General features: G+C 40.8%; 1 protein-coding gene across 8 annotated transcripts in view; it reads left to right on the top strand.

The window, feature by feature from the left end:
* Window positions 1-25489, top strand: part of dnmt3ab (DNA (cytosine-5-)-methyltransferase 3 alpha b) — a 117360-nt gene that overhangs the window by 3899 nt on the left and 87972 nt on the right. For all 8 annotated transcript variants that reach the window (XM_073927265.1, XM_009293199.5, XM_068214409.2 and 5 more), the window contains exon 3: window positions 9855-9956. In XM_073927265.1, the coding sequence (XP_073783366.1) occupies window positions 9855-9956 (102 nt within the window). The remainder of the gene's footprint in view (window positions 1-9854; window positions 9957-25489) is intronic.

Below are 25489 nucleotides of genomic sequence, written 5' to 3'. Positions count from 1 at the left end.
TTTGTCATGCCAACTTGACATTATCAAGACAACAAAAGTGGTCAGTGTTCTTATAATGACTACTTTGCATTATCAGACAGCGCAACTTTTCATAAATCTGTCATAAACATGATCGCTATGAAGCCATTATAATCGTGTATAATAAATTTAGATGGCGAATTCGCTTTGTTCCCTTGAAAAAAGTGAGCAGAAAAATATTCATGACTCAATTATAATGGCCTCATGACAATCATGTTTATGACAGATTTATGACAAGTTATGTTGGTAATGTCATGATGCCATGACAAATCAGGTTATGGTTTATTTGGTTATGTCAAGTTGTCATAAAGACATCTCAAGCAATGTCACTAGTATATTTATTACCTAAATTACACTGATTAATTTTTTTATTAGCATTCATGTTTATGTCATAGAAATGCATAATTAAGTGGATTAGAAGAGCTCAGAGGAGAGCATCCGGGTTGTCATCTAGTAATTATGGTAATTATAAGATGGAAAATCTGAACACTGCATAACATTTGGTCAGTAGTCGCTGATTATCTGATTAGCTGATTAGCTCAATGTCTTTCCTATATGCGTTCATTTGTTTGTTCAGTTTGATTGCTGATGCAGTTAGCTAATACTTTGCAGGATTAACTCTTCGGTGCCAAACCAAAAGAAATATCTTAAATATGATATAGATGAAGTTTTATTTGAAAGGTTTCAGTTAAAACCAATTGATAAGCCCACTAAGTGCTTACCAAAAGAACACAGTTAATTCATTTCCTTTAGTTATTGTTAATTTTAGTTTTTTTCATTTTGCAGCTATATTGAGAAATTATATTATAAACAGAGTATTTTGTAATAAAAAATATTATAAACAGTATTAATGAGGGGGATAACACGATGGCTCGGTGGTTAGCAATGTTGCCTCACAGCAAGGTCACTGTTTTGAGTCCCGGCTGGGTCAGTTGGCATTTCTGTGTGGAATTTGTTCCTCCCGGTGCTTTGGTTTCCCCCAGTCTAAAAACATGAACTATAGGTGAATTGGATAAAACTAAATTGGCCATAGTGTATATGTGTGAATGAGTGTGTATGGATATTTCCCAGTACTGGGTTGCGGCTGGAAGGGCATCCACTGTATAAAACATATGCTGGATAAGTTGCCGGTTCATTCCCCTGATGAATAAAAAGACTAAGCCGAAGGAAAAGAAATGAACGAATGAGTCTTGATGAATGATTCATTAATTTAAAGGATTCATTCAAACAATTCATTCAAGTTGACTTATTCATATACAAACCAAATATGTAGTCTTCACAACGTGATCATTGAAAACCAATTTATTCAATCAAAACAAGCCGATTTAAATGTTATCACTCGATTGAATGACCGTTATCAGTGGTTATTAGCTGATAGATATGGGCCAGAAGGGGCCTTCTGCACCTACTAGTAGGCTCAGAAGGCTGTTATTATCCATCCACATGGTTAATCAGCTATAGATCACATACGTCTGCAGCCAGAAGTTAACAAAAATTATTTATGTAATTTATTAAATTTCCCATTAATTGTATTTTTATTAACATCTACCCCCACCCTAAACCCAACTGTCACAGTAATGTAAAAACAGATCTGGAGTCTTCTATATTAGTATAGCTGATTAACCAGAATTATTCATATTATTAATTACATTTCCCATTAATTGTAGTTTATTAACGTCTACACCCACCCCAACATTAAACCCAACTGTCACAGTAATTTAAAAACAGATCTGAATCTGGAGTCTTTTCTAATAGTATATCTGATTAATCATGCGGAGGAAGATTACAGCTTTCTGAGCCTACCAGTAGGCGCAGAAGGCCCCTGCTGGCCCATATTTATCAGCTGAAAACCACAAGAAAATACCTATTCAATCGAGTGATAACTTTCGAAGCGGGTGTCTAAACAATCAGAGATTTTAAATGTTCTATGTCAATATATTAATCTCTTGCTCACAGTCTGATATTTAGAAAAACGGCACTCATGCACTCATGCTGTAACTTAACTATATCGTTTCTCATAAAAAACTAAACCCATACAACAATATTTTTCTTTGATAACTTAAATTATAATATTTTAATGACTTCATCACAAACTGAATGCTTTAAGAATCCTTAAATGCTTTTTTTGCAATAAAAAGTAACCCTCGATAATGTCAACGTGCATACTGTTAAAATCACAACAAACTCTTGTGATATTTTTGTCATAAAGAATAAATGCACATCGATATGTCTGACATTTTATGTAAAAATTAGAGGCATAGTTCACTCAAAAATGAAATCTCTCATTTCTAATCCTTCACATCATTACGAAGCAAATCTTTCTTCAAAAAAAGAAAACATTTAGAAGAATCAGAATTGTTCCTTCTTAACTTCCAAACAAACACTAGCTATGTTTTCATCCAAAGATACGAATAAAATGTATGTGCAAAACTGGATTATCACATAAACGATGAACGAATAAAGCATCCAATGAGTCATACAGAACAAAATCGTCACTTCCTGATTAATTGGCGCCAAATATCAAAAATGAAAATTGAATTTGCTGCAGTAGGGGAAGCTGCGTCAATCTTTTTTTCATTTAATAAATGACTTGCGCCTCAGAAGACAAATGCCAGTACACAATGAACACATGGTGGTGTTTAAAGGCGTGAGACGCAGAGCACAGACGATGTTGATTCTGGAGGTGATTAATAATATAATAACACTAATACTGAAACGATTAAGACATTTTAGAAGGACCAAAACAACATTTCAAATGGTTTATAGTGTGCTCAGCCTGTTGGTTTGTCCATTCACACACATTTTTATCATCATATTATCTCTTATAACAAAATCACATGACCTCTTTTAATGCACATTCTGAAATTTGTTCAGTTAAAGTGTTTCCATCGTAGTTGATGTGCATCTTTTCTTATAAAATAAAAGGTTCATCCAAGATTTATGCACATTATAACGTTTTACTTAACCGTTTTTTTAATGCGGATATCCAGAATGCACATACAAATAGGTTGATAGAAACATAGCTTATGAGGCATTTCTCTTGTGTGTGTGTGTGTGTGTGTGTGTGTGCACTGGTTTTGGCAATACAGATTTGTTTAATGACATATATATTACAATATTGAGGTGGTACTGTATATGAGGACATGCCCTTTTTAGTTTATGAGGACATGTGCCTTTGTAATTCAAAACTGTTAAAAATCATACTTAACTGGTTCTTTTGACATTCAACATTGGCCACAGGTTTTGTTTGTAGGGTTAGACATTATAATTAATATTTAATAAAATACATTATGCTAATGGAGAGTCCTCATAAACCCCCCAAAACAAGCGTGTGTGTTTGTTAGAAAGAACTATACTCTCTCCTCAAATCCATCAGTATCATACTCAGTATCTCATTCAATATATCATTCTAACTGTCCATGATTCATTTCCACAGTGGGGCTATCGGGTGTCAGCGTCAAGTCTTTGGAGGACGTAATTAGTAAACGCGAGTGAATTATTATCAGAGATAGTGTCTGTATGAGTGTTCAGTGACGTGGGTGTTGGCGAGTGTGTAGGAAAGGCTGATTTACAGGGGAATTCATTCTTCCTCGCCCCTGCACCCATGGACCCGTGCTACGCTCGCAGTCCTGTTGCTTGGCAACAAGCTCTTGCCTTAAATAACCGGCTGCCGACAGAAATAGAGCAAAGATGTAGACGGTGTTACTGAGTTCACACAAGGCAACAGTCGATTTCTGCGTACACCCTTTGTTTTTGTTTGTTGAAATGTTTTGTTTGTGTATTTGTAGCGTAATGAGAACATTGTGTGAGGCTAGCAGGACGTCTTAGTCATGGATATGTTGGAAGACCTTCACTGAAAAAAGAGCATTGATGAGAGGTCACAGATTTACAGAATTCTGCTTTGAAATAATAATAATAATCATAATAATAATAATAATAATAATTATTATTATTATTATTATTATTATTATTATAACATTATTAACGTTTACTAAATATATATCAAATATCTAAAGAAAATATAGAAATTTATATTTCGTTTATATTAAATTTATTTAATTCAATGTAAGTTTATTTATATAACGCTTAATAATTATTGTTTTAAAGCAGCTTTACAAAATGCACATTATTGCATTACAATCAGATTTGAAAAGGTTAAGGTTATTAGTTATCATAACTTTATTAGTTATTAAAAACTTAAACTAATTAACTAGTAACTTTTTTGTTTTTTAACAAAGTTTTTTAAAGTTAAAGCTATTATATATAAACATAGCTATCCCTCTGTGGGTGTGTGTATATATTTATATGCATTTTTTTTTTTTTACTTACACAGACATAGATTTCTTTAAAACATAAAATCTTATGATTAAAATATGTTTAGCAGTCACATAATCTCTGACTTTCTTTTCTGTAAATGGCACTAGGATAAAATATTGGTGTCACAGGGACGGCGATAATGGACTTGAGGATTCACTTGTAGGCATGGGCCAGAATAAGTTTCTGCCAGTAGGATAACTTTGGATAAAAATATTACAGTTTTACGGTATTGTGTTTACTGCTATAAAATATATTTTAAAAAATGTCTCAGTAAAAAACAACAACTTCTTTCCCCATTTAACACAATATATTACATTTTAGGAAACATTTATAATATTTTGAACCAGTAAACATGTCAGGCTACATAATTAAAATAAACCATTAAAATCTTCATTAGCTTCAAAAACACAGATTTCCTTACAACACATTAAAAAACCAACTACATGTACCTTAAAAAAGGTTTAACGAATTATTTTTGCAATTTTGATGCCTTGAATTTTTCAAACTGCGGTAAACCTTGAAACCGATTATCATCCCATGCCCATCGACGTGCAGGTTTTATTTAGGGGTGGCTGACATGAAACTAATGTTTTTACACAGTTTCGAGATCCCGAAGTGCAAGTGTTTCAAAACCGATTCAAAGCCTCTGTCAATTAAGAAGCGTTTTGAGACCTGGCAAATCTGCTTTTTTTGACTGACAGGGTAGGAAAAAAGTCTCATGTAGTCTACTGGACTGTGCGAGTACACATAGTTACAACGGCAAATGACCCGAGTTCGAATGCCAACTTGTACAAATTCTGTAAAATTATGATTTAATGTATTTCAATAATGTTACTTTTTATGATCAAAACAAGACATATTTATTCACATATTGTTCATTTGGATGTCAGACCAATATTAAAACAAAACACGTTACAGGAACAGAGCTTTTAAAAACTAACATTTATAACTGCATCACCCTGCATTCGAACCCATTTTCTCTGCATGCTACTCATGAATTCTCACCAGTTCACTAAATCACTTGAAACCTCAACTCTACAACGTGGGGTTTATTACAGTACTTCATTGTGCTGAAGCACAATGTGGTTGCTGAAGCTGTTCCAGAGCAATACATAAAAAATGACCACAAGGCATCAATGTAGAGACGGGTTTCAAAACGTTTCGAAGCTTCGACCTTTATTCATTCATTTTCTTTTCGGCTTAGTCCCTTTATTAATCTGGGGTTGCCACAGAGGAATGAACCGCCAACTTTTCCAGCATATGTTTTACACAGCGGATGCCCTTCCAGCTGCAACCCATCACTAGAAAACACTCTCTCATTCACACACATACACTATGGACAACTTTAACCTACCCAATTCACCTGTACCCCATGTCTTTGGACTTTGGACGAATGTGAGGAGAATATGCAAACTCCACACAGAAATGCCAACTGACCCCAGCCAAAGCTTGAACCAGCGACATTCTTGCTGTGAGTCAACAGCACTACCTACTGTGCCACCACGTCGCCCCTAAGCTTCGCTTTGTCCACCACTAATTTTATATAGAATAGTCTTGCAGGTGATGGTCAAACACAAGAACATACAGTAGCACACAGGTAGTCTAATATCATAGTCAAAAACAGGCAAGTAGTCAGTACAAGTGGTAGAGAATCAATAACAGAAAACCAGGCAAGGATCAAACACAATATGACTGGATAGGATAACGCTTAGTAGTGCTACAATACTGTGATCAAGACTCAGCAATGTGTGTGGAATGGAGAGGTGTCTTTATAGTCCAGGTAATTCATTAATGATGAGCTTCAGCTGTGTGTCATCAGGGGAAACTGAAACAGGTGTGTGTGAAGTGCATGACAGGATTTGTAGTCCATTTGGTGGCAGATTGTAGTTCCCCAGCGATCCATATGGACTAGATCTCTAGTGATTGTGACAATTGGATCGTTTTTTAATGAGTTTCAGTTTCAATCCAATAAAAAGTCAATAAAAATACATGCTTGTGCCAACACAGAACCAAAAGGGTCACATAATAAACTAAACACAAAAAAGGTTTGTAAGGATTAGCAAGGTTTATGATAATGAAATTTGACCCAAGGTTGTGGGTTTAAGTCCTAGTTAAATCAAGAATCGATTTAATGTGTACCTTGTAGTCGCAAGCATGAATGTAAATTCCAGTGGTGTCCCGCCATCTTCCGTCCATGCTGGACTTCTCAGTAGTCATGGCAGACATTTGAATTCAGATTTAGAGCCGGTGGCTTCATTCAGCCCAGTGGCTACATTAGGATCATCTTTTTTGCTTTTTTTATTCTCCTCCATCCACCCTAGGGTGCTTGCCTGGACGGAGAGTGGCTATTGTTGAGGAGGGAAGACACGGTTGCGTTAAACAAAGAGAACGTGAATGAGGGCAGAGAATGAATCGCTGAATGTCTTTGTAACCGTGTCAAGAGAGCCCAGAGAGTTTGCGGTCTCTCCACGGCTGTGTCAATCCTCACTTAGCTCAAAAGAACATGCCATTCAAACACCGGCTTTTCTCATTATCTGAATAACCTTGTCGCCAAAATGCAATTTGTTGGGTGACATTTAGAAATCTTATTCAGCTAATTCAGGTTTTGGCGTGTATACCGGCACGTTTTGGCACGTAAAGGTTAAGGATACAAACTGTTGTAGGAAATTTGCAGTTTGAACCAAAAAATGAGAGTCAGAGATTCATTAAAAAAGTTAATTGAAGATAGTTTGTACTTTCATCCACAGAATAAAGCTTCAACACTCACAAAGAGTTTGTAGGCCGCTCTGCTTACTATCCCAAAACATCAACAATTATACTCTTACATAATGTCATTAGCTGCGTCATACATATAGAAAAAATTCCATGTGGCTGCATGCATACAATTGTGAATGATATCTCTGTATTTCAAGCATATAAATGTTATACAGCCACTAGGTTGTTCAGAGCTGACTCGAGACCTGTGAAATGGGCCATAAAGTGATAGAACATGCACATTCAAAGTACAATCTATTTCTTACCAAGCTGAGTGTACAGACGTGTTTATCAAAACTGGTTAAAAAATGCTACAATCTACGTCCAAACTGCCAGCTTACATACAAGGGAATTAACTTTATAAAGATAGAATACATAAAATGGCAAATAACTCAGAAACTCAGAACTGTTTCCAATTCTTCAAGAGTCCGGGTCCACTCAAGAGGGCTCCATGATCTCTGACCTGGCTGGGCAGATCCTGAGGAAATAAATCATTTGGCATACAGAAAAAGCAATTACAATTATTACACACTCAAATTATTCCAGTTTTACTGAAGTGGGATGACACTAAGGTCATCATATAATCTAGGCTCTTAAACATTTAACTTTATTAATAATCATAAAGACATAAGAAAGAATCTGTGTTACTCTATCCTGGAGCGGACATTCATCAGAAAATTCATGTCATCACTGTAAAACATTCATTCATTTTCTTTTCGGCTTAGTCCCTTTATTAATCCGGGGTCACCCCAGCTGAATGAACCGCCAACTTATCCAGCACATGTTTTACGCAGCAGATGCCTTTCTCGCTGCAACCCATCTCTGGGAAACATCCAATAACACTCATTCACACACATACACTACAGGCAAATTAGCTTGCCCAATTCACCTTTCCCGCATGTCTTTTGACTGTGGGGAAAACTAGAGCACTCAGAGGAAACCCACGCGAATGCAGGGAGAACATGCAAACTCCACACAGAAAAGCCAACTGACCCAGTCGAGGCTCGAACCAGCAACCTTCTTGCTACTGCGCCACTGTATCGCCCAATGTAAAACAACAAACTCATATTAAATCCATGATAAGATGATGGTTAATATTATTTTACACAAATATTAGCTATTTTGGCTAAATACACTCACACTTGTTAAAATTAATTATTATTTTAATTATAATTTATGCTTTATACAGTTTTTAACAACTTGATCTGCATTTATTTGATACTAAATTTCATAAAAAATGTCTGTTAATTAACATTTTCTGTATTTTGTGATTTACAAGTGTTTTCTGTATATTCACAGTTGTGAGTTGCATTATGGGATGTTGATCTCTGCTCTGTCGACTTCTGATGTTAAAAATTCAACTCTACAGTTTAATAAAGTGTCTTTTATTGATATTTTAGCAGTTTAAAATAATAGAATGTATAAGAAACAATGTAGAGAGAAATAAGTCTGTAAAATAACAGAAAATGTACTGGCAGTTTATTACAGGGTTTTTGTATCGTAATATACAACACCAACCCAGTCAATATGTCAATTAAACTATTATAAAAGGGACTTTGTTGAACTTTTTGAGGCTAAAAGTTGTTGGAAGAAAGATTAAGGTCCCATCATGCAGTTAAAAAATAAATAAACAGGGAAAATTTTTTAAATAATAATCTTAAAATATGGAAAACAACAAATTTACATATATTTTTTACAGTGTGTGACTATTCAACATTAAATCTGTCAATAGTGATTGTTTGTAGAATATTATAATTCAAATAATTTCACAAAATGCATTTAAACAAAATAGTTTTGCTATAACTAGTATCATAAATATATATATATTTTGTAACTAATTAACAAAGTCCTGAAGAATCTTAGCTTTTTAGGTAAGGGTTCATGTGCATCCGCAAAATAAATGCAGACGCTTGTAACAAGGGAGTCGGGGTACAACCGAGGTGAGGGTCCAAATGCAGTTTATTTACTACTTAGTCAGGCAGGCAATGGTCAAAACAGGAGCAAACAGTACTATGAAGGTAATCCAAAAACCTGGTTGTGGTCACAGGCAAAGAGGTCGGTGCAGGTGGCAAACAGCATAAACAATAAACAAAGCAAGGATCAAAAGGCATGGCAAGGCTAGACAGGAATAAGGCTTGGTAATGTTATAGGTGAACAAGACTCAGCCCAGAAGTGTGCTGTGTTCTTTATAGTCCTGGTAATCAGTGAGAATGAGTTTCAGCTGTGTGTGTGTGTGTGAGTGAGTGCCCGGATTATCGTCAGCTGTAGCGGGTGTCGATTAGTGCAAGGCCTTGTGGTAGTTGTAGTTCATGTGGTGGCAGATGTGTAGTTCTCCAGCAATCTGCATAGGCTAGATCACTGGTGATTGTGACAACGATACTTTCATTTTCATCCAATTCAAAATGATTCCACAAGGTACTCACAAGACGTTTTATTTTACAAAAAGGCACCAATTTGATGTGGCTGGATGATGATTGGCAGGATATAATAGGTCCTGATTATTGGCTGTTTTCAAATTGCCAGAGTATACCAGTTCTTTGGCAATTATTTGGAGCATCTCTATTTAAGATCTCCCTCATTTTGGAAATATTCCAATATCTGCTACTTAATGCACCTAAATGAAACACTGGATAAATATGAGTCTCAAAATATACATAAATAACTTGGTTGAAGCCAAATCACCCCAACCTAATGCCAGAAATCTTGACTTTGAGGTCTGGTTGAGCAGTAAAAGTTAATGATGGTGGTCGTTTCTGTCTGTTTAGAATGAAAGCTCTATGGAAACCATGATTATTGACGAGATGCCTTCACTCTGCACTCCTGTCCGCAAGGTTGGACGGCCCGGCCGCAAACGCAAGCACCTCCACGTGAGTATCCTGGAGACTGAGCTCTCAACACTCAACCAAACCACAAAACACCCAACTTCCCCTGGGATTTGGTTTATTTTCATTTATCCACCAGGCGCTAGTCTTGGCAGTGGTTGGGAATGGGTAAACATGCAAACATGTGGTTGCTGTTAATGACACATCAGGGGTAAAAGAGAAATTGTATGAACCGATCGAACTTTTTGCATCCTGTGGTCAACCTAACAGACAAAGGATCCTTATAGATGTAGACTAAAGATGGCACAATCTATTTATGGGAGTATTTTTCTCATTTATTTTGCCATAGGGATTTTATTTATTATTATATTTTAAAATGCAGTTTAGGTCTAACCAGGAATGCAATAGCATCAAAATCAGTATATACAGTTAAAGTCAGAATTTTTAGCCCTCCTTTGATTTTTTATTTCTTTTTTAAATATTTCCCAAATGATGTTTAACAGGGCAAAGAAATTTCCATAGTATGTCTGATAATATTTTTTCTTCTGGAGAAAGTCTTATTTGTTTTATTTCGGCCAGAATAAAAGCAGTTTTGAATTTTCTAAATCCCATTTTAAGGTTAAAATTATTAGCCTCTTAAGCTATTTTTTCGATAGTCTACAGAACAAACCATCGTTATACAATAACTTGCCTAATTACTCTAACCTGCCTAGTTAACCTAATTAACCTAATCAAGCCTTTAAATGTCACTTTAAGTTGTCTTAAAAATATCTAATCAAATATTATGTACAGTCATCATGGCAAAGATAAAATAAATCAGTTATTAGAAATGAGTTATTAAAAATATTATGATTATAAATGTGCTGAAAAAACAGAAATTGGGGGAATAATAATTCTGACTTCAACTGTAGGTGTAAGTGTATTTATAGAAAGCTATTTGTAATATTTACAGATGGATGTATTGTGAGCATATCATGCAAGTTGTATTAACTAGTCAGAGGTTTACAAATAGATGAACTGAACCAAACAGTTATAATGCAGTCCTTCATGTTTTCACTAAAAACTTGAATTTTGCGATAAAAAGATTCACAGATTTAGTTTCTTTAAAAAAAAATTATAATATTTTTGTAGCATTTCTTTTTTATTTTTATTCTTTTTTAAGTAGTTACCCTTTGAGAACCCTTTGTTCTCTGTAATTTATATATTTAATTTTTTTATTGATCTGATTCATTTATTTCAAACAGTATAATCCAGTCTTAAAAAAAATATTCAAACACAAATAGATTTCGTCATAATCAACAAAACATTTTCATATGTAAACGGAAAACACAGAGTGAACGGTGAAACACCGAGTGAAACAGAGAAACGTTCGAGGTTACTAAAGTAACCCTTCGTTCCCCGAGGAGGGGAACGGAAGCACTATAAGTGGATTTGATTGTAAAATCCACGCATTGGGAGGTTCGGTTCAGAAGCTACTCGTCTGAAAGAGTATTGAACGGGCCAATTAAGAATGAATTGGCAGCGCAAGCCTGCGCAGGTGAGCGGCATAAGCAATCAACTGAGTATATAAGCTCACCTGGCACCAGCAGACGCTATCCTTTTTAAGCTGAAGAGACTTTCAACAGCTAAGGGACAGTCATTATGGCGACGGAGTATAGTGCTTCCGTTCCCCTCCTCGGGGAACGAAGGGTTACTTTAGTAACCTCGAACGTTCCCCTTCGGGGGGAACTTCAGCACTATAAGTGGATTTGATTGTAAAATCCACGCATTGGGAGCCCATTGAAAGCGCCATAATGACTGCACCTTACCAACACCCCCGATGAGGAGATAGTCAAGCAAGCGTGACGCACCCACATCATGGGGGGCGCGGTCCTCCAACGTGTCCCTGGCCCTAATTTATCCTACTTCAACAGAAGTTTTACGGATTTATATATATTTTTTGGGAAGTCGTGAGCATCTAGATAATTCTAGGAAAATACGACAGTACGTTGGGAAGCGTGCAATCCCGATAGGGAGGACGCTGCGGAGGCCATCCGTTACCCAAGGGGGGATAGATGGCAGAATTACATATGGACTAGCCCTAAAAAGGGGGAGTACGCATAGCAAAAGAGTGGTTAGCGGGGAGGGAAGACACGGGTCCGCCCAGGGGGGGACTTTAACCGTGGCGGAATAAGCATATGGGATCGCCTAGTGGGGATCACTCATAGCAGGCACCTTTACCCAAAACGCGGGCTGACCAGCGGGCAGACCTACAACGTAGTGGGCCAGCAAGTGACTCCTCCGCTGAGTCAGTGCTGGGGGCCACGGAGGAATCTGCAGGGCTCACCTGACGGGGAACTTTACTGACAGATAAAAAGGCGCACGTATCTCCGTGTTAGGGAAAATGGCGCAGCAAGCGTGTTTCAACACCCTACCGAATTGTTTCCTCAATCACCAAGGGTTACCTAATACCCTTGAGGAAACCGGCTCCACTCGCAGATTGTAAAACCTTGCAAATGTGTTGGGTGTTACCCAGCCCGCAGCTCTACAGATGTCTGTTAGAGGGGCGCCGCGTGCGCGCGCTCGAGAGGATGCGAAGCTCCGAGTGGAGTGCGCACGCGCTCTCGGGGGACGCGGCTCATCTCGGCTCTGATAGTGAAAGAAAGGCATCCACAATCTAGTGGGAACTTATTTCGGTACGGCACTTCCCTGCTGCCGACCGCTATAACAGACGAAGAGCTGCTCAGATGATCTAAACTCTGAGTGCGGTCCGGATAATACGCAAAACGCGAACTGGACAATAAGAAGGGCTGGGTCTGCCTCCTCCGAGGGCAGCGCTTGCAGGCTCACTACCTCGTATTAAAACGGAGTGGTAGGAACCTTGGGCACATATCGCGGGCGGGGTCTCAGGACGTGAGAGAAGCCAGCCCAATTACAGGCACGAGTCACTGACCGAAAAATGCCTCCGGGTCCCCGACCCTCTAATCGATATCAACGCGACCAGCAGAGCTGTCTTCAGGGACAGAAAAATACTGAGTCGAGGATCGAAGGGATCTGACGCGGCTTGTGTAGCGAGGGCGAGATCCTAAGAGGGCATGAGAGGGGGCGGGGTGGATTAATTCGCTTAACGCCCCTGAGGAACCGGATGATGAGGTTATGCGTTCCCACGGTGCTGCCAGCCACCGCGTTATAAGAGCGGAGATGGCAGCCACGTAACCTTGAGTGTGGAGGGCGACAGCCTGCTCTCCAACTTCTCCGGCGTAAAGAAAGCACAACGCTGATCTGGCAAATTACGGGGGTCTTCTCAGCGAGAGACACACCATTCAGTGAATAGACTCCACGTCAGGGCATAGGCGCGCTCGGGGAGGGGGCTCTAGCCCGAGTGACGGTATTAGCCACCGCAATCGGAGGTTACCTAAGTCTTCCTCGCGTCTAAAAATCTCTTCAAAGATCGGCGAGGGTGCCAGGTGGTGCCCTGTCCCTGAGAGAGTAGGTGCTCTCTCGAAGGGACTGCCAGGGGAGGGCTATCGCGAGGGAGAGCTCTGACATCCAGGTCCGGTTGAGCCAGAGGGGCGCAACCAGCAACCTGTTCCTCGTCCTCCCTGACCTTGCACAGTAACTGCGCGAGCAGGCTCACTGGGGGAAACGCGTATTTGCGCGTGCCCCGAGGCCAGCTGTAAGCCAGTGCATCATCCAAAACAACTGGCAATGAGCGAACTCGGGGGAAGCAACAGATCGATCTGGGCTTCCCCGAATCGCGCCCATATCAGCTGAACAGACTCGGGGTGGAGTCTCCATTCTCCAGGACGCAAAGCTGCCGTGAGAGCGCATCGGCTGCACGGTTGAGCTTGCCTGAATATGAATGGCGTGCAGCGATTTCAGCCGCGGATGACTCCAGAGGAGCAGACGGCGGGCGAGCTGAGACATGCGGCGAGAGCGCATACCCCCTATACGGCTGATATACGCCACCGCCGCCGTACTGTCCGTCCTGACCAGCACGTGTTGCCGCTCCAGCACCGGAAAAAAACGGTGGAGAGCGAGGAACACTGCCAACAGCTCCAGGCGATATGCCAATGCAACTGGGTACCTTTCCACAGGTCCGCAGCCGCATGCCCGCAACGCACAGCCCCCCAGCCCGTGTTGGAAGTGTCTGCTGAAACGACAACAAGACTGGACGCCTGTTCTAGAGACACCCAGGCCTGTAGGAACGAGGGGTCGCTCCAAGGGCTGAGGGCGCGGCGACACAGCGCAGTAACAGAGACTCGGTGTGCGCGCGCGTGCCATGCGCGTCTGGGGACTCGATCGTGAAGCCAGTGCTGAAGTGGTCTCATATAGAATAATCCGAGCGGCATGAAGCGGCTGCGGATGCCATATGCCCCAGGAGCCTCTGAAATAGTTTCAGTGGGACCACTATTTTACTGTCGAGCTCTCTCAGACAGTACAGCATCAGCTGAGCTCCAGCCCGAGAGAAGAGATCCTCTGCACGGGGGCGAGTTTGCTCTTTTCTCGGTTGACCTGAAACCCCCACAGGTGGAAGTGCCAGAGCACTTTGTCTCTGTGCATAATCAACTGCTCCGAGAGAGGGCAAAAATCAGCCAGTCGTAAAGAAATTGAGTATGCAGATGCCCGCGAGCCGAAGGGGCGCTGAGGCACCCTCCGCGGGCTTGGTGAGGACCCGCGGAGACAGAGAGAGCCCGAAGGGGAGGGTTTTGTATTGCCAAGCTCGACCTTCAAACGCAAACCGCAGAAACTGTCGGTGGCGAGGAAGAGTGGAGACATGGAAATACGCGTCCATCAGGTCTAATGCTGCAGACCAACCCAGAGGACGAACGCACCGGAGGATGCGCTTCTGCGTGAGCATTCTGAACGGCAGCTTGTGCATGCAGCGGTTCAAAACGCGCAGATCTAGGATTGGCCGTGACCCACCGCTCTTTTTGGGCACGATGAAGCGTGGGCTGTAAAACCCGCTCTCCATCTCGGCTGGAGGGAGCGGCTCGATTGCATCCTTCGCCAGGAGGACAGCAATCTCCTCTCGCAAGACAGGGGCGGACAGGGGGCTGACCCTGGTGAATACACACCCGTGACTTGGGGGGCCGTTTCGCGAACTGAATCGCATAGCCGAGTCTGATTGTGCGTATGAGCCACCGCGAAGAGCTGGCCCGCGCTAACCAGGCAGGCAGAGCTCTCGCTAATGGACTCATCGCTACAATCGCTGACGTACCAGCAGTGGGGCAGCGCGGAGTGGGTGTGCTGATCCGGGAAGCTCGCGGGTCCCACGGAAAAGCTGGAGGTGAGATATTTGCTCTCACTCCAAACCCGAGCTCCGGAGGGGAGGCTCGAGGGGTGGGAGAAAGGAGACCGTCCTCCCAGCGCTCGTGAGCCACTGGCGAAACGCACCGAATCTGCAAGCTAGAAAGCATAGCGTCCCAGACTGGCAGATTTCGGGCTGTCACATATGGGGAAGTGAAAAGTGCCCTTTCATAATGTTTTCATGGCAGTAAAAAGTGCCGTTGGAAATGGGGCCCCGCCCTCCAGCGGGGAAAGAGCAAGTTCCCTCTTCTCCAGATGGCCTGTCCCAGGGGCGCTTCGCGGTCCGTTGCCGGACTTAGCGGCGTTCTGGGCAGGGGGGCTGCCTGCTTCCGAGGTGCCCGACGCACTCGCTTCGCCGGAGGCGTGTGCGGGGGCGGAGCAGCTCTCGTAGGCGGGCGCGTTCGGCGAGGAGCAGGTATGAATGGCACGGCGGGCGGAGCGGGCTACGGACCGCCGATAAGACATCACCCACCAACTGCTCTCTCACCGCCTTGAATTCCTGGGTGAATTCACAGACAGTGTCGCCGAACCTGGCTGGGGATATGGGGAAGTCAAGAAAGCGGACTTTGTCGACTTTGCGCATATCAGCCAGGGGTGGCGCTCCTGGACCACTAATGTGGACATCGTCCTCCCCAACGCACACGCAGCGGACTCAGTAGTCCGAAGAGCTAAGTCGGCGGCGGTGCGAAGCTCGTAAGCCTGGGTTGGACCCACCCTCGTGCAGCTCGGCCAGCGCCTGCGCTTGGTAGCGCTGGGGGTGGCTATCGCATGCAAGGCGGAAGCAGCCTGGCCCGCAGCTATGTAAGCTCTAGCTCCGAGGGAGGTAGATAACTTACAGGCTTTGGATGGGAGACGAGGCGGACCCCGCCAAGAAGAGGCGCCGCGCGGATTTACCGCCATCGCGCACTCAACCTGAGGAATCGCCACATACCCCCTGGCTGTTTCACCGTCAAGAGTGGTTAGGGTGGAGGAACACGCAGCACGAGCAGAAAAAAGTGCTTTACAAGACCGCGTGAGCCTACTGTGCACCTCCGGGACGAAGGGAACGCCCCTCTAGTCGGTCCGGCCGCGGAGCTGGGGGATAAACCATCTCCAACCCACGGCCGAAGCAGCCCGGGAAAGCACGGCTAACATGTCCGTTTCAGGATCCGTAGTGACAGCGCTCACCAGCCCGAAGGGGGCGAGCGGGTCTGGATCATCATCGGACAATGAAAGCCCACCCTCCGATGCCGCGGTGGACATCTGGTCTCCGGTGTCATCGGGCGTAAGGGCTACCATCTGTTAGACGGATCGCTTCCCCCGCCCGAAGCTTGGATGGAGCGCTTAGAGGAGCGGGAGGTCCGCGGGCCCGTGGGCGACGGATTATCTCTCGCTGAAACCCTCAGATCTGCCCGAGTGCCCGCTGCAGAGCAGGGGACAACTGGGGTGGTTCGCCCTTTGCAAAGGCTTACCGCGATCTTGCGCAACAGTCATGGCATCGCAATGACGACATGAACTGCCCGCGAGCAGCGCATTAACATGCTGGACCCCCAGACATGTAACGCAGTGCCCGCGCCCATCATCCGAGGACAGGAAACCACCGCATCCAGAAACGCACAGTCGGAGCGCCGTCCTGATAAGGACGTGCTGCACGACTGTGTTGCTCTTTCTGTGAAGTTTGCAACTTTATACGCACCGCTCTAGAGGACCGGACCCAAAGAACGCCAGGCAAGGGAGAAACCCAGCTCGACCGTCTGCCACTGCGTGTACACACTCTGGACCGGGAGAATGCTCTCGTTCGCTCAGAATCGCTGGTCACAGCAGGAGGAACCCTCATCGACTCGATCAGAAAGTCTCTGAAGCGAAAAGGATAGCGTCTGCTGGCGCCAGGTGAGCTTATATACTCAGTTGATTGCTTATGCCGCTCACCTGCGCAGGCTTGCGCTGCCAATTCATTCTTAATTGGCCCGTTCAATACTCTTTCAGACGAGTAGCTTCTGAACCGAACCTCCCAATGCGTGGATTTTACAATCAAATCCACTTATAGTGCTGAAGTTCCCCCCGAAGGGGAACTAGAGTTTACCCCTTACACTACCTGACAAAGTCTTGAAATCGAACCAAGTTGTAAGAGCAATAATAACTTAATAACTTGTCTTCTATATGATCATTTGTAAAAATGGCAGAAGGTAGATTATTTGATCTGCATCCCAAACATCACAAATACTGCAGGAGACCTACTGGAACCTGCATAGACCCAAAATTCTCCCAGAAACCAGTCAAGTTTGGTAAAGGAAAAATTATAGTTTGGGGTTGCTTTCAGTATGGGGACGTGAAAGTGGATGGCAACATTAAAAGCCTGAAGTATCAAGACATTTGTGCTACCCATTACATTACAAACCACAGAAGAGGGTAAATTCTTCAGCAGGATAACGCTTCTTCGCATACTTCAGCCTCCACATCAAAGTTCTGGAGGGCAAAGAAGGTCAAAGTGCTTCAAGATTGGCCAGCCCAGTCACCAAACATGTACATTATTAAGCATTTCTAGGGTAAGATCAAGGAGGAGGCATTGAAGATGAATCCAAAGAATCTAGAAGTCCTGCAAGAACGCTTTCTTTGCCATTACAGATGAGTTTATTAATAAGTTATTTGAGTCATTGCAGAGATTTATAGATGCAGACCTCCAAGCTTGGATAGGCGACAAGACTTTTGTCAGGTAGTGTATATAGCCTGCTGTATCATATTTGAAAATGAAGCCAACTGTTTGAAAATAAATGCTAAGCTGTATGTACTTATGATAACAGATGCATACACTATATACAATATTCAGAAGTTTAGTGACTGATACAACTCACGTAGCCTAGTTCAAACAAGTTTTTGAATGCACGTTGTCATTAACGTCACGTGACGTGAATCACACATTGTATAGAAAATGTGTATTGACAATGTGTGACATTGCACATCAGACTAGCACAAGAATACCATAATGTTTTTGAATGTAAAACTGTGCCTAAAATATGCAGGAAATGTATTGCAATTTAAGTTTAGCATTAAATTCAGCAATCGTAGGATCACAAAATCTTTATCCTTGTATCTGAAAAGGAGAATCAAAATATTACAAACTTTGATCTGAAGCAAAGTACTGTATACATGGTGTACGATGAGTCTTAAAAAGTCGTATGTCTTAAATTTCAAAAACTATATTTTAAATACACTGAAATATTGTGTTGTAGGTCAAAGCAAAGGTTGCTTTGTCCAAGAAAATGTACTTAATCAGGCTGAAATCTACACCAAAAAAAATAAAAATCCATAATTTTATGGTTTATTTCCGGCTGCTGGGGTGCTGGAAAAAAAAGCATTAAATAACGGCTGTTAAATTGCAGAAATTTAGTGTAAAATAACAGAGGTTGAATTACAGAAATTTACCAGTAATTTTTGAGTTAATTTCTGTAATTTAATATCCGTTATTTTACGTATTTTTCCAGCACCCCATTTTTTTACTGTGTATTCAATCACCAACAATACACCTCAATAAAACCTTATTCTTTATATTTAAGTTTTTTTTATTGCAAAGAGATACAATTCACAACGTCTTTTAAATACTTTTACAGCAAATTCCTCATTAAATTCTCTAATCAGGGAAGAACAACTGAAAACAATTAAATGATTCCTGATGATAATACAGAGTCATTAGAAAAAAAAAAAATCCTTAGTGTTTACCCCTGTATAAGTCTAAAATTACATTCTTAATGGACTTAAAAGGGTCTTAAAAAGTCTTAAAATTGACCTGATGAAACCTACAGAAAAAATCTACAAAAGTACAGGACAGCCACACACTATATGATTCTGGCCATGATTTTGCTGTTTGAAAAAAATGTTTAGGACGGTTAGAATTTCTGTTCTTGTAGGACAAAACAATGGCATTTTGAACATCTAATTTTACATAATCATCAACTACCGATTAATAGCTTTGAAATCCTAGCCTTCAATAATGTTCTGTGAGTGTCTGAAAATATGTGTTGTGCTGTTGCCCAACTCGTGTGCACTGAAGGACAGACGGCGCTGATGAATTTGGAAGACACTGTTTTCTATCTGTGTTCTCCTGCTGTTTTAAATTGTGCTGCGCCACAGAGCACCACTCGCATAGGTTTCCACTAAATTGCATCATATTTGTCCCAAATCATTTTTCAAGTGCATACTGGCTCCACCCTAGGCTGAAAGAGTGTTGTTCAGCTTTTAGTAACACAGTCTTTTTGTGGCTGTGATAAAGTCTGTTTATTTAAGGAAATATTATAAAGTCCTTTTTCTTTTCTGTTTTTCTTTTTTAACACAAAGCGATTTATAACACAAAGATTTATCAACCAGACCAAGCTTCCACGTGATATAGCTTGTTAGACGCAGCAGACAAGGGCTTTGGAAGAGGTAATGCTAGAGCGAAGACAAGATGTGGGCAGTGTTGTGGGTGGTTTTCACTGCAAAATAGAGGAATTTAGAATTGAGATTTGTAAATGTTTTGGAAAAAGAAATACAATTGTAATGTTTCCTTGTGGTTTTCTGCAAGTAAAGATGCACTAATCAATTAAAAAAAAAAACTTTTTACCCCAGTGTCGGACTGAAAATCAAACACATTATCAGTTGCCACAATGGAATTGACCCTTCGCTAAGCCCCGCCCTCCTTAGTTACTGTTGTCACGCTTGTCAAGCTTTCGTGCCTGGCACATCTATTACAATATGTATGCGCCTGTGTCGGACATTGCCAGGGAAATAATTAGTCGTTTTTGGTGAACAGGTGAAATAACCGAGAAAGCAAAAACAAAAGACAAAAAAGGACTGCAGTATGCATTACAGGGGTATATTCACGACATGCAACCGATTAGAAAATAATTTATCAAAACTAAAGCTAGGTTAGCCTAGCCTAGCTAATATGTTGACCATTCAACAACTTAGTTCATGCACAGCAGGAGAGGTGACATTTAAAAATAATCTAATAATAAACAACAAATTAAACGGCGATTTCTCTTTTTTAACCAAAAGCCAGTTTAAAATTAGCCTTATTTCAAAATAGACTGTTTGTGCAGTAAAATAAAGCGTTACTAACCGACGAGGAAACACGCATGGACAGTGCTTCTACATCATTCTTTCATAGAAAGAACAGCCAGAAAGAGGAAATTGATGGATTTTTGCCGAATATTAGCATCATTGACCCATAACAATGTACAGTACCTACTGTATAACTGTCAGTGTGTTTGTCTGGTTTTTATACAGTTTCTATTCTAATTTGCAGTTAGGTGGAAAAAATTAGTTTATTGATATGCAAATCAAAGTACAAATAGAAGAAGCGAACAAATTGATTTTCCCTACCAGCAAATATCAATCCAACAGTAAATAAAAGCAGACACTAACCCAAAATAACATCATCAGCAATGACTAAATCTCCAAAAGACCGACGAAAACATCAGTGATTTGTAGCTCTGACATGGACATGAGGGTTATAAATGACTGAAAAACAGCTGCGGGTGAAGTATAATGATCACAAGTGCTCAGATTGTGATCACAGCTCGGTTTTGTTCTGTTGATATGTAATTACAAATATTTGTTGCTTGAAACATGGAAATATGATTGCTATTAGCATGACTACTATGGTGAGGGCTTAAACGGAGCAGTGCTCATAACATCGAGCGAAAAAATTAGAAAAAGACAGTTGGGAATCATAATCTGCGTTGTATTTTTGTAGGAAACACAGTTTAGATAATTTTAGGATAACGTAAGAGGTGTGTGAGTTGTTGCCGTCTATCACTGAATGTGGTTGGAATACCGAAAACAAAACTTAACTACGCTCCTTTAGCGTCCCTCACACAGCTTGATCCTCTTCTCACCTTCGGTTTTAGGTTTTGGAAAGGGAATAAAATTCCACCACCCTGTCCAAACTTTTAGGATACCGGGTATCTATATGCACAATCCATATGCACAACGCTTTGGCTTGTTTCGAAAGCTTGACAGACCTCTTGCATGTACTGTAGCTACAGTTGCTAAGCCACGATTGGTGTGTGGCGGTTTTCAGGTGTGGCTTAGCGAAGGGTAGGCCCACCCGGAATCTGCACGTGCAGAATTCCGCTGATTTTCTGCAGATTTCCGCAGATTTTTAGCCCATCATTAGATCTGTTCATTTACTTTGGTAAATGTATGTAAATCTATATTTATTCAGTTTTTCACTTAATTTCAGTAATATTATTGACTAATGTCAAAATGTTTATCTGATTTATGTACAATGCAGTTTGTAAAGTAATATTATATTGTGTTTTACTAGATATATTATATGACAAACTTGCTTTATTTACCAAATAAAGTGAATCTAATTGGATTTGCATTTTAAACATTAAATAAAAGTAAAAAAGATATTATTTTTTTATTTTATATATTAAGGGTTTAGTTCTGATACTCCCAAAATAATTCCAACTTTTACCAAAATTCTCAACAGAAATAGCAAAAAACATCCGCAGATTCCATCTGGCCCTAGCGGAGGGTCAATTAACCGCCAATTACTCTGGCATATGTTTTAGATGCCCTTCCAGCCGCAACCCAGCACAAAGAGTACACTCATGAACTCATGAACCCCCAGTCCTGGAATACAGCCATACACTCTCTCATTAACACATACACTATGGCCAATTTAGTGTATTCAATTAGTCTATATCGTATGTCTTTGGACGGTGGGGGAAACTGGAACAACCATGAGGAAACCCACATGAGCTTGTGGAAAACATACCAGTTCCACACAAAAAGGCCACTTGGACTCGAACCATCGATTGGGAGGCAACCATGCTAACCACTTAGCCACCTAGCCTCTGTGATTGTAACAGACAGACTCAAACATGTGTTGTAAAAAAATAAATGAGATGAAAAGAGAAGAGAGAACCCAGTCCAGGAGACTCGAAACAAGCAGAATTCCTTTATTGAGACGTGTTGGTTAATCTGCAGTCATACAGCGTCTTTAAAATGTCCAATGTGTCTGCAAGAGCCTACTAGAGGTCCGCAGTCTGCAAGTTCTTTCACAAGTCTCACACAGGTCTGCAAAATAGTCTGAATTAGTCAAAGATTTCATGGCTATATTGTGTTCTGAGGAGGAGGGGATATAGCTAAACAAAGTATGCAAATCAAGAGTTGTGGTCGGCAGGGTAAACTGCTTCTCAGGTCTAATCTCATCATGTTCTGGAGACAGAAACCGCCTGACCATTTGATCGAAAAGAGAAAACAATAGACGCCCCATGCTGTAAAACTGACAATTTGCATTACTTTGGCTTAGCCTGTGATCAGAAAGACAAAAGGTTAATGTCCCTCCTAGCTGGAATGTTAATGAAATTATATAATTAAAAACCAGAGAATATAACTTTTTAGTTATACGTAGATTATTGTTAATTTGAAATTAGATGATATAAATTTATATTTCCACAGTTCCCCCTTTGAGAGTTATTTAAAAACTCTCACAAAAAAATATAAATTTGTAAGCTTTCCTAAAACCATTCAATGGCTTCTGTTTGATAACAGAAGCCCCATCTTCTAGTCATGTAACTTGAAAAGTTACAGGCACATTTAACTTATTCTGTGTCATTTCAATATCTACGTAGATGTAAGTGTAGATTTCAAAACTGTTCACACGTTTATGACAATCAGTTGTAATGTCATAAATCCTACATGATGACACAAAAATCATGTAGTTAAACTGCAGATCTTCTGAAAGTCCATGGCTTGTGAATAGTGTTCAGTCTTTTGTGAGGTGTGTTTCTTGTGGTTCTTCTCCAGCACAGAGTTGATCTGATGACTTCCTGTCATTCCTGGATCTCCGTAGTGATGCTCTGGTTTAGAGTGTTTCTTGAGAAGATGCAGTGTTTGTGTTTACCTGCACACAAGAAAACAAGGAAACAGCAGACCAGCAGTATCCATACATAGACTTGTATGATCATAGTTCGTGTGTCTAGTTATTCAGGTGATCGTATAGTGGTTGTGTTAAGTTGGTGATCGTATAGTGTTGTGTATTTTCTGTCTCCTAATCTTAAAGTTATGACACCTATAAAACAGTGAGGTGAGGATGGGGGGAGAAAAACAAAAAGAAAAGGGAGTCTTCACCACAGGGTGCGGCCCCTGAAGCCTGTTGCTTTCAGTTCTGCCCTGGGCTCCTCACTGGTTTGTGTGTCCTGTTCTGTCCCTGAGTGTGGTGGGCAAACTTTTAAAATGTGAGACACAAACTATCATTCAATAAATATCAGTCCTATCAGACATCATAACATTGAATGGGTAGTGATTGGAAAATGTGTTAAACACATTTAAGGCTGTAAGTGGACTTAAGCAGAGTTCCCCAATAAAAAGGAAGAAGTTTCCTTTGTGTCTTTTTACAAAGAGTCTTTCATCTTAATTGTAAATGAACTGGGACATTAAGCACTCACAGCCAAAAATGGTTAGCATCTTTGTGGACAGCTCAATGGATTTAGTGATGAGGGGAGGGGTATGTTGAGGGCATTTAGCAAACTGTTCAGAAGTTGATTTACCCTGTTCATCTCTTTAAAGTTCTTTTTATTCTTTCTACACTCTCTCATCCAATGTCCTTTTTTACCACAGTAATGACAACAGATATTTTTCCTAAGACATTTATGATTTGATGTCTTTTCTGTGTTGACCTTAGTGGCAGCTGCTTCAAATCTGACTCTGTCTTTGATATAAGAGTCTCTTTCCCACAAAGCTAAACTGTTAAGATTATTTCTGAGAGTGGTGGAAGACCAGGTGATATTAAGAAATGGCAAAGCTTGTCTGTATTCAGTTGCAAGGCCATCTGACCAGATGCGGACTAGGGGTCCCTTATCATCTAGCACACTGTCCGAATTATCAGCTAATCCACTGTAAGTTATGGCGGATTGACAAAATCTCTCAGTGAATTCATTCACAGATTCATCTTTCCTTTGCACACAACAAGTCACTTTTGACCAGTCGATCTTTGGGCCAACAATGTTCTTTAGAGCTTTCAAAACACCCTCTCTCAAATCATCCTTACTGGCATGTTGTAGTTTAGAGGTCACAGTATGCTCAAAACTGTTGAATTCAGATTCAGTGAGAATTTGAGACATTAGCTGGGTGACTTCTGTTAATGACATGTCATAAAGACGCATTTTGCTGATTAGTGCTCTGCTAAACTCTGAAAAATTTGTGCGTGCTGATGGTAAGCTTTGAGATAATCTGTCTATTTCTCTAGGTCCTAGTGTTCTGGAAACTGTTTGAATTTGAACAACAGGAGTGTTGTTGTGTGAACTCTCAGTTCTCTTAGATCTTCTGGCACCACAAACCTCCACTGAACCTTTAGGTATATCATTTACTGACTGGATGGTAATGTCTGTTTCAGAGACAGTTTGTAATTCAGGATGTTTGTTATCAGCCTGACTAACTTCTTCAATGTCAGTTTTTGATTTCTTGAGGTTCAGTTGTTTTGTTAATGAGGTTATCTTAGCATGAAGATCTTGGATCTGTTTTTCAAATTCTGATTTAGCTTGAGCTTGTTGTTTAGCTCGAGATAAATTGAATTCTCTGTAGCAGCAGATAATGCCTTTTACATTGTTTTTGCGAATGCATGCATCAAGCACTTTCTTGCATTCATCTAATGTCCAAACATCATCTGGGTCAATGCTAAATTTCTTTGTCAAATTTAGTCTGACTGACTCTGTTATTGAGTCCATGTGCTGTCGTAGCAGCGATTTGAAATCCTGATCTGACAATAAAGGAGTTTTTAAACTACCTTTTTCAGTTGTAGTGATCAGTCTTGTATTCTGTCTAAACATTTTGTGAGCTTATTATCACAAAGTAAAAATACTAAAACTTTTCAGATGAAAGTGTAGTAATTTCTTCTCTGGCGAAACAGAGGGTAACAATATTAGCACATGTTGCTAAAACTTCCTGCCTGAACAAGAGATAACATAAATTAGCTTGTATAGCTAAAGGTAAACTTCTCTGGTTGAACAGAGGTTAAACAAAAGAAAAGAAAAGAAAATAGCGCATAAGGCTTAACTTCTCTGAAGAGAGGATAAACTTTTTAAAAGAAAAATAGCACGTAAGGCTTTACTTCTCTGTCTGAACAGAGGATAAACTGTTACTTCTCTATTGAAATAGAGGATAGCTTTTTGTTAAACAAACCCTGCAGCTGTTTGTTAACTTTTCTCTGATGGAGCAGAGAATAACCATGTGTATAGACTGGTCTGTATGGTTCTTTTGATAGAGTGAAACTCACCAAATCGAGGTTGAGCTGAAAAGATTCAGTCTGGAGTGATCTGATC

This window comes from Danio rerio, chromosome 17 (assembly GCF_049306965.1).
Source record: "Danio rerio strain Tuebingen ecotype United States chromosome 17, GRCz12tu, whole genome shotgun sequence".
Classification (NCBI taxonomy): domain Eukaryota; kingdom Metazoa; phylum Chordata; class Actinopteri; order Cypriniformes; family Danionidae; genus Danio; species Danio rerio.
The sequence above is the reverse complement of the archived record's forward strand: the minus strand, read 5'-3'. Positions and strand labels throughout refer to the sequence as shown.